Source organism: Colobus angolensis, unplaced genomic scaffold, assembly GCF_000951035.1.
Source record: "Colobus angolensis palliatus isolate OR3802 unplaced genomic scaffold, Cang.pa_1.0 Scaffold4, whole genome shotgun sequence".
NCBI classification, from domain to species: Eukaryota; Metazoa; Chordata; class Mammalia; order Primates; family Cercopithecidae; genus Colobus; species Colobus angolensis.
The window spans coordinates 9,093,594-9,103,263 of NW_012117376.1; the positions used below are offsets into that span (position 1 = coordinate 9,093,594).

At 55.6% G+C, this 9,670-nt stretch overlaps 1 protein-coding gene across 1 annotated transcript; it reads right to left on the reverse strand.

The window, feature by feature from the left end:
- Window positions 1–317: 317 nt before the first annotated feature.
- HCRTR1 (hypocretin (orexin) receptor 1) lies at window positions 318–9,670 on the reverse strand. The gene is made up of 9 exons (XM_011955457.1): window positions 9,601–9,670; window positions 8,665–8,725; window positions 8,092–8,432; window positions 7,764–7,942; window positions 6,410–6,653; window positions 5,904–6,019; window positions 3,766–3,992; window positions 2,390–2,511; window positions 318–719 (listed from the first exon to the last, which is right to left on the reverse strand). Exons 3-9 carry the CDS (start codon window positions 8,288–8,290, stop codon window positions 529–531), a joined length of 1,278 nt encoding a protein of 425 aa, XP_011810847.1. The 5' UTR covers window positions 8,291–8,432; window positions 8,665–8,725; window positions 9,601–9,670; the 3' UTR covers window positions 318–528.

Below are 9,670 nucleotides of genomic sequence, written 5' to 3' on the forward strand. Positions count from 1 at the left end.
GTGGTGTGTGCCCTTGGCACCTGGTTAGGGTGGGGCTGCGTTCGTGGCCCACTGGAGAAAGGCTGGGCCCAGATTAGTTCACACAGGCATCAGAACAGCTGGCCAAGTGCAGCCCTGGGCGTCAGGGAGCCACGGAACCAGATGGAAATGCCTGTTGGGAACTTTAGAGCAGACTCTAGGGAAGGCCGGTAATTGGGTAGGAAAGGGGTCTTTAGGAGGATGGCCAAGCTCTGGAAGGGTGATGGGGACAGATTATACTGTGGGGTATGGCCAAATGAGAGAAGTACAACAATAATCGTGTCCACAACACTTCACAGTTTACAAGGAGCTTTCCACTTGCTTCAGCATGCTTAATCCTCACATCAACCCTGCTTAGGGGACACAAGCTCAGAGAGGGCAAGTGACTTATCCAGAATCACACAGGCAGAAACCCAGAACTGAAGCCCCAGCCTTTCACCACATCCAGCTGTCTTTCCATGAGGGGTAGGGGCAGATCCCCTGAGCTGGAGCCTCCAGGGCAGCCCTCGCTCAGGGCAGCACTGTGGTGACGCTGGTGAGCACCACATGCTCAGAGAGTTTGGAGACGGAGCATCGGCTCTGCAAGGACAAGGACTTGTGGCTGGCAGAGGAGCGGGGACTAGGGGCCTTCAGAGAGCTGCAGGGACCCGGGCCAGGCAGGCAGCAGGAGAAGGCAGCCTTAAACTGCTCCCGGAATTTGCCTTGGTTGGGAGACAAAAGACACAGCCATAAGGAGACAGATGCAGCAGGAAGGGGCCTTGAGCCCAGGGACACCCACGCAGCTCCAGCCAAGCTGCCTGTGAGGAGGCGGGGAGGGAGGGAGGGATAGAGCTGGGAGGCAGAGCCCTGAGGCAACCTCGGCACCGCCAGGGAGAGAGGACAGAGGCCCTGGAGCGGGTTCCCAAGGAGAGACGCAGTTGCCATCTGATTCCTTGACTGCGCTCTGGCTCAGAGACTGGCTCAAAACGTGGTGTCTGGCTCAGGGGCCTCAGGTCACCCCTGCCCTCCTTGGTGTGTACGTGGGGGTCACTATCTGTTGCTAGGCTTGTGCCTTCTCTGCCCTTTGATGATGAAAATGACGGCAGCAGCAGCCCTTTTGCATTTGGCAGTCACACTGTGCCAGGCGCCTCAGCCTCTGTCCCCCAGAGCATCTTAGCACCCTGAAAGACTGGAGTCCTTTATCCTCACTTCACAGATGAGATGCACATAGGTACAGTGGCTTGCCCAAGGCCACCCAGCCAGAAGCTGAACCCAATTCTAATTCCAAAGCCCTTCTCAAGGGGGAGGAGGGAAGGAGGGACCGCCACACCACCTTGTTCAGCCCAGGTGTACCACGGAAACAGATTTTGTCAGGCTGAAGCCTCTTTGATCATGTGTCATTAACCTGCCAGCCTCTCTGGTGCCCAGCACAGGGCCAGGCACACAGTAGGTGCTCAGTAAACATAGGCCAAACAAAGGCATATGTGTCAGTAAGTCTGTCTGCCCTCCCCTCCCCACAGAGCTCATCTTCTGTTCTCTTTTCTGAGCTGGAAACCCGCAGCCAGTCTTGTTGAGTAATTCTTGAGTCTCAGTGAGGGTTATACTATTGACTCCGGATCCCTTCTTTAACCTTTTAATAGTTCCTCAAAGATTATTTCTGTCCAGGCTTGAACAGTCATCTGGACCTGTTCTTTAGAAGTCTAGTCCCAAAGTCAGAGGGCTGGTGAGTCACACTTCTGCTGAGCTCAGCCTCAGGGCCATTACCACCCTGAGACTGGGAGGTAGAGGGAGGGAGTGGGCACTGGGACAGCAGAGAGGAGAGGCCTGGAGTGGGAGTGGGAGCGGCAGGGGAGGAAGACTTCCAGAGGGGACAACCCCTGAGATTCTGGTCGCTTTGCCAGTGTGTCTAGCTGAGCCGGGGAAGCCCTTTCCTGAGCCTGGCCTATCTCTGCCAGTGACCCTCCTTTAGCCCTGACACCTGGACTGTGCAATCCTTCCTCAGGCAGGGGCTCCAGGGCCCTCCCCCCCACAAGTCTGACTCCCTCCGGGGAGGGTGGACTCCTCTGCCTGTGCTGATTGGAGGTCTTGCCGTGCCTGCACCCATGGTGGGAGTGGGGGGTGAACTGACCTAGCCCCTTTCCTTCCACTCACTCACTGGTCTGCAGAATCTGCACAACTGGATCCTGGGTGCCAGCCACCATGGCGAGTGTGGCCCGTCTCCCACTCAGGACAGGGCTCCTCGGGGTGGGTCCTCCCAGAGCAGGATCACTGTGCCCACAGCAGGTACATCCTCACCCACCATCCTTTATTTGGGCCCTGGCTTGGGGATGGGGAGACTTGTCATGTGGACTATTGGCCACCCTCAGTGACTTTGCATCCCCAGCCTGCTCACCACTGAGGAAGTTGTAGATGATGGGGTTGGCAGCACTGTTGGCGTACACCAGCCAGTGGGAGAAGGTGAAGCAGGCGTAGACAGCTTCGCGGTCACTGACTTGGCGGAACATCCCGAACACCCTAGGCCCAGGGTAGAGGAGCGTCAGAAATGGGGTAGTTGTGTGTGTATTGGGGGAGTGCTGCTCACAGAACCTGAGCTGTAAAGTGCAAGAGTTCCTGCTGCTCACTTCGTCCACATTTCCTGCCTTCTGTACCTGAGGTCTTGGCCAGGGTTTGGGGTTCTCAAGCATGGAGGGTATCAAGCACCGTGATGGGCATCTCTAGTCTCCTGGCCATCGGATCCCCTAGGGCTTCCCATCCACTTTCTCATCCATCCTCACAGCAACATGATGAGTCATAGACATCATCCATTTTTCTATTAGGGAAACTGAGGCTCAGAGAAGTAAAGTGACATGCCGAAGATCACACAACCAGGAAGTGGCCAAGCACAGTCTCAGAGTGAGACGATCTTCTGTCCAGTAGCCTGCATTCTCTCCCCGGCGCCCTGTGACCCTCTTTTGCTGTCCTACCAGACACATGCATGGTTAGCTCTCTCACTTCCTTCAAGTCTCTGCTCAAATGTCATTTCCTTGGAAAGGCTTTTTTTTTTTTTTTTTTTTTGAGACAGCTCTGGCACCCAGGCTGGAGTGTAGTGGTGCAATCATGGCTCGCTGCAGCCTCAACCTCCTGGACTCAGGCTATTCTTCCACCTCAGTCTGTGTAGCTAGAACTACAGGCACATGCCACCATGCCCGGCTAATTTTTTGAATTTTAGTAGAGATGAAGTCTCATTAGATTGCTCGGGCTGATCTTGAACTCATGGCCTCAAGCGATCCTCCCTCTTTGGCCTCCCAGCATGTTGGGATTACAGACGTGAGCCACTGCACCTGGCCCCTTGCTTTTTTTAAACCATTATATCTAAAGCAAAAGCAAAAACCCACCAACCCTTGTCATTGTCACTCTGTCCTATTTTATTTTTCTTCCCAGCAGTTATCATTTCCTGATATTATAATATACATTGATTTTTCTATTTACTTCCCTTCTCTCCCGCTAGAATGCATCCTCCATGAAGGCAGGGACTTTGTCTGTCTTGTACACTTGTTCACTGTATTTCCAACCCCCTAAAACGTGATGATTAAGTGAATGAATTTTCACAATAGCCCTAGGAGACAGAGGCTCAGAGAAGAGAAATGGCCTGCCCGAGGTCACATAATGGAGAAGGGGTGGAGCCAGGTCTTTCTCCCCAGCTCTAAGGCTAAGGAGATGGGTAAGCAAGGAGAGCTCCTTCCCCAACCTCAAACTTCTCCCCACCCCAACCATACCCCGGGCTCTCACCTCTTAAGGACATTGAGGACACTGATGGGCAGGTAGCAGAGGGCAAAGACCAGCAGCACCACCATTAGCATCTTGGCTGTCTTCCTCCGTGCACGCATCTGCTTCACTTCAGCCAGGAAGGCGCGGGCCCGGGGCTGGGGCTGTCCACTCAGGCCCTGCTCCAGGTCCCCCAGCTGGTCTGAGGGGCGCTTCCAGTTTCGCACCAGTGCTGAGGTGGTGCCGGGAATCTGTCCAGCGCACATAGAGACAGCAGCAGTGGGTATAGCACCTTGGGAGGGTGGTTGCCTTTTGTGGGGCCCACTCCAGGCTGGACCCTGGGCAGGGTGGAGATGGGCAAAGGGATAAAACCTTTGCGAGAGGAAGGAATCTGATGTTTATGATAAAGACTAACACTCAGGACTTGAGAGTGAATGATAGATTTTCATTTTCTTTTTTTTTTTTTGAGATGGCGTTTCACTCTTGTCACTCAGGCTAAAGTGCAATGGTGCGATCTTGGCTCTCTTCAACCTCAGCCTCCTGAGTAGCTGGGATTACAGGTGTGTGCCACCACACCGGGCTAATTTTTGTATTTTTGGTAGAAACGGGGTTTCACCACGTTGGCCAGGCTGGCCTTGAACTCCTGACCTCAGGTGATCCACCCGCCTCAGCCTCCCAAAGTGCTGGGATTACAGGTGTGAACCACTGTGCCCAGCCTAGACTTTCATTTTCCATTAGCTCTTTGTGAAACCCCCTACAACATGCCTTGTGGAAAGGTATTATTGGTCCTTATGGATAGATGAGGCAACTAAGACTCAAAGAGGTGGGGACCCTTGACAAGGCCCCAGGCCACATCCTCTCAACTGCCCATCCATCCTCCCTAAATCTCCAACACTATCTTTGAGAGTAGGGGTGGGGGTGAGTTGTGCCTCCTCTGGGTCATACCAGACTGTGAGGAGCCCTGGGCAAGGGGTGGGCAGGTGGGCAGCATGGAATGGCCTGGACCAGTGCCTATAAGCCTGGAGTGCTTCTGGGCTCCTGGAGAAGCCTCTCCTGCCACCGGACACTCGAATCACCCACCACAGAGGGGCATGGGGCTAGAGTTCTGGAAACGTGGGTCTAGAGCCAGCTCAGACATTTGTGAGCTATGTGACCTTGGCCACCTCATTTTCCTTTCTAAGCCTTGCTTTCATGTCTGTCAAATGAGGAGGATCGTGCCTGTGTCCTGCTTGGCTGGGGGTTCTGTGAGGAGCAGGTGATGAGTGTTGGTGGACTGCAGGGCTGGCCAGCCAGGAAGGGCCCTACTGGATTGGGTGCTCCTCCAAGGCAGGACTTGGGTCACAACCAGTCCGTATCCCCACCCACTGCCCGGCATGGCCTGGGCGCAAGCCAGTACTTCCTATGAAATGTAGATGATGTCCCCAAGTGTGAGAGTCCCTTCCTGAGCCTGGTCATGTTCTGCTGGCCTGCCTTTTCTCACCACCCAGACACCAGTCCAGGACTCCCACTCACTAGGCCAAGGGCCTGTGAGCACCCCTGCCCCCAAAAAACCTAGGAAACCCACTGAGGGTCAGTCTGTAATGCAGGAAAGAAGACAGGCCCTGGAACCAGAAGGCTCTGCTGCTGTTGAATCTGGCAAGTTGGTTGCCCTTATTTGGCATTTGTGACGTGGGTAACGTTGCTTCTTTTGTTAGAAGTTGTTAAGACACTGGATGCAAAGTGCCTAATTTGGCAAGCAACACGGGGTTGCTATTATTATTGTTGCAGTGGTACTAAACTCAGCAGTGGAAGCTCACAGATCTGGGCTTTAGTTCCTGATCTACTCACTAGCTGAGTGCTTTGGGGGAAGTTATGTTGATCTTCTGGGTCTCGGTTTTCACATGTATTTAATGTGGGTAATATATGGTGGCTAAGGATGCAAGACTATCTGGGAGTAGATACTTCAATAAACGGCAGCCACTTAATATTAGAAGGACATGTTACTATTCCATTCCAGGGTAGCCACTGGTGCTTTTGGCGTTGAGTTCGACCTCCTCTCTGGGCTTCCCCTCTCTTTGGTTGCAGCCAAGATGGCACGTGCTGATGGCAGAGGACTGTCTACTCAGTTAGACCAGTAGCACCCCCACCCCCAGCCCACACAGTGACACCAGAGTGGGCCTCACCTGGCGGCCCCAGAGCTTGCGGAATATCTGGAAATAGGCCATGGCCATGAGGCCCAGTGGGGCCAGGTAGGTGACAATGAAGAAGCAACTGTGGTAGATCTTGGGATATAGGTCATCTGCAGGGGTCAAGAGATGCAGAGTCAAGCCCAATCCGCGAGCCCCACCCTTCCCTGGTTAGCAATGCCACCCTGTCCTGACTAGGGTCAAAGCAAGGCCTAGGAGCAGCTGGACCCCATACAGCCACCATGACAGATAGAGACCCTGGAGTTGTCCAACTTGGGGTGTCCCTCCTGGAAGGATGTCTACACTAGAGCAGACATCTACATGAGGGGAGGCACCCACCCTGGGAGTATCCCTGGTAGGAGCCACTCAAGGGTATCCCCTGGGGAAATACCTGCCCTGGGATTTCCCACTTTGGAAGGGACCCTGCTAGATGCTTGCCCTTGGGGTACGTGCTCCTGCAGTGCCCACCTGAGGGGATGCCTGCTTGAGGCTTCCACCATTACCTGCCCAGCGTTCATCACAGACCGAGAAGAGCCGTGTGCGGTTGGCTAGCTCGGGCAGCACACTGCTGCATTCCATGACTGCAGCCTGGGGCACCATGACGGTCAGCGACACAGCCCAGATGCCCAGGATGGAGCCACGGGCCCGCCGGGCTGTGCTCTTGAACAATAGTGGGTGGCAGATGGCATACCAGCGGTCCAGGGCGATGAAGCTGAGAGTCAGCACTGCCACTGACACGGACACGGCCTGCCCCACGGGGACACAATGTCAGTCATTTTGGGGGCCACCCAGAGATGTGAGAGTAGGTGAGTGAGGAGGCTGACGGCAGGTGCAGGGCAGTGCAAATCCTGACTCCACCACTTACTGGCTGTGTAAATGTGGGCAAGTCATTCACCCTCTCTGAGCCTCGTCTACAGAATGGGTTTATACCATCTACCTGGCAGGATTCTTGTGAGAATAAGTGAAATCATGTGTAAACAATGTCCAGCTTCAGAGCTGGCACATGGTAGGTGCACCCCTCCGGTGAATAATAACTTGTACCTATGTAACTTACTATGCGCTGAGCACTGTTCTCTTCATCCTCATGGCAATCCCACAGAGTAAGTGCTCTTGCCCCCCCTGTTACAGATGAGGAAACAGGCACAGAATTCCCTCATCTATCTGTCTTTATGCTCAGGGTCACCAGAGTTAACTGGCTGAGTGGGAAGCCTCAAAACTGGGAAATCCAAGAGGCATTTATCTCTGCCATGGAATGCAATCCCTACCCCAGGCTGTTAGGAAAAAACCCTCATTCTGGGAGACAGAGTTGAGTCTGGGCCAGAGGTGTGTAGGCATTGCCTTTAGGGGTACCCCCTGCCCTCTGGGGTGCAGGAAGTGGACCACAGGATACAAACTGAGAGAAGCCTTCTTCCACCCCACTAACCCCGTCTGGACATCCTGGTTTCCACCACTGGGGTCTTTCCTGGCCAGTGCAAGAGGGAGAGGAGAAGGCTGTTTCCATCAGGCTCCTCATGTCTGCCCCTTTGGGATTGGGGAGCAGGCCCAGGGTGTTGTGTATGTGTCACTGTGGGCTGATGCCTCTTTCCTTGACTGTGTGCCTGTGTACCTGGAGGTGACTATATGTGTCAACACGTGTCTATGTGTATGTCGTGGCTGTGACTAGGAGGGGATCTCTGTGATTGTGTGGGGTTGTGTCTGTGATCTGGTGGCTTGCCCTTGCTAGCAGCCGAGGATGACACTTCAGGGGTCACGAGCCACTGACCTGTCTGAAAGGCAAGTCTGAGGGTCACTGAGACCTACGCAAGGTTTTGTACAGGTGTGACAAGGAGTGGTGAGGGGTGCCTGGGCAGAGCTCACCTGTAGATAGGGGATGACCTTGCAGAGGGCATGGCCGAACAGCCAGGACTCAGTGATGTCCACCAGCAGGCTGGCTGGCAGGCAGATGGCAGTCACCAGAACGTCAGCCAGGGACAGGTTGACGATGAAGTAGTTGGTGACTGTCCTCATGTGGTGGTTCCGCCACACAGCCAGGCAGACTGCAGGGTGCAGCAGGGTGAGGTGAAGCTGATGGCAGAGCCACACCCATCCTAGTTCTGCCCAATCAGCGAGCCCCTTCCCACATACACCCCCCCCCTTCAATCCCCAGGGAAAGCCAGCAGCACTGCAGGGCAAGCCCTGGACCTACCCAGGGTGTTGCCCACCAGGGCCACGAGGAACACAGCCACATAGGCTGCGATAAGGACCCACTCGTACTGTTTTGGGTACAGATAATCGCGCCACAGATAGCGGAGAAACTCATCTTCATAGTCTGGAGGCACAGGGGATGGCTCCCTGCTGCCAGTGGGGACCCCCATCTGGGCCCCTGGGGTGGCTGAGGGCTCCATGAGCTCAGGAGCCGCTGCGGCGGAGGGGCATCCTAGGCTCTGCAGAGGGGGAGGAGGGAACTTGGGCCAGCCCTCAGCCCACTCCCCTCAGGGTGCCTGGAGGCTTGCACCCAGTTCTTTTCGGATCTCAGCTCCAAACTTCCTGAAGGGAGGAAGGAAAGGAGAGAGTGGGGAAAGAGAGAAGGAAGGAAATTAGGGAGTGTGCCAGGTGCTTTGCATATAAGTTCCCTCTTAATTCTCACAGTCATGAAATTGGTGGAAGAAGACAGACCTGAGTTGCATCCCAATTCCACACCAGTTGCCTTGGGTAGCTTACCTGGCCTCTTTCAGCCTCGGTTTCCCCATCTGTCTAATGGGGTGACAGCCCTACCTACCTTACAGGGCCGCGATGAGGAGTAATGAGCTCCGATGCTTGCCAAGTGCTTCACCAAGAACCTGGTTCAAGAAGGTAGTTTAGGGGACGTTTCGGGTTACCATTATTAGGGTACCCTGCTTTGCAGATGAGAGGGAAGCTCAGTGAGATTGAGTCTCTTGCTCAAGGTCACAAAGCTCCTAAGCCAGGTCTGTTCGAACCCATCAAACACCATAGATTTGGGAGGATAAGCCATCCCGATTGCAAATATTTCTTGAGCCAGTTCACAGGCTTTAACTTTGGGTTGGGAAAACGAGCCAAAGGAGGTGTTAAGAGACCCAAGCCCCACCCGCCATACCTGCCAGACCCTCCGGTGGGCACGCGCGCACACGCACACATACAACACACACACAATGTGGGTGGTGCGCGGAGGGACTGATGACCCCGTGGGAGCAAGAGGAGCGTCCAGGCCCGCTAAGAGGCACCCTTTGGGTCCCCAGGGCCGCGACGCTCTCCGACGGCCGCCAGGAGCCGCTGTTCCGGCGCGCGGGCCGCTCTCCATTCATAAATCCGGCCAGCCCAGCTCCCCGCCCCTCCCTCCTCCCGCACTCAGCCCCTCCTTCCCCCGGCTGGGCTAAGACGACCCCGGCCGGGTACCGGAGGGTTGCGGATCCCTGGAGACCCCTGGGGAGGGGGAGGGGACGCCTTCATACCCCACTGAACGCCGGCAGGCCCGCCCCGTCCACGGGACCTTCCTGCACCTCGGGGGCTGCGGGGGACTCCTGGAAGGCGCGGGGAGCGAGGGCACTCGGAGCCTGCTTGGAGGAGAGCAGCGCTGGCCGAGGAGCCAGTCTCCCAGCACCCAGGTTACCCCCCGAGACTCATGGCTCCTCCCATCCCTCGCCGCGGGTCCTTTGGAACCCCCATCCCGGGCCTGGGGGTCCCCCACACCCCGCACCTGTTGGCTCCGGGACCCGGGTGTTCTCGGCTGCTGGTACCCGGACCTGGCATCGGAGACTTCGCCTTCC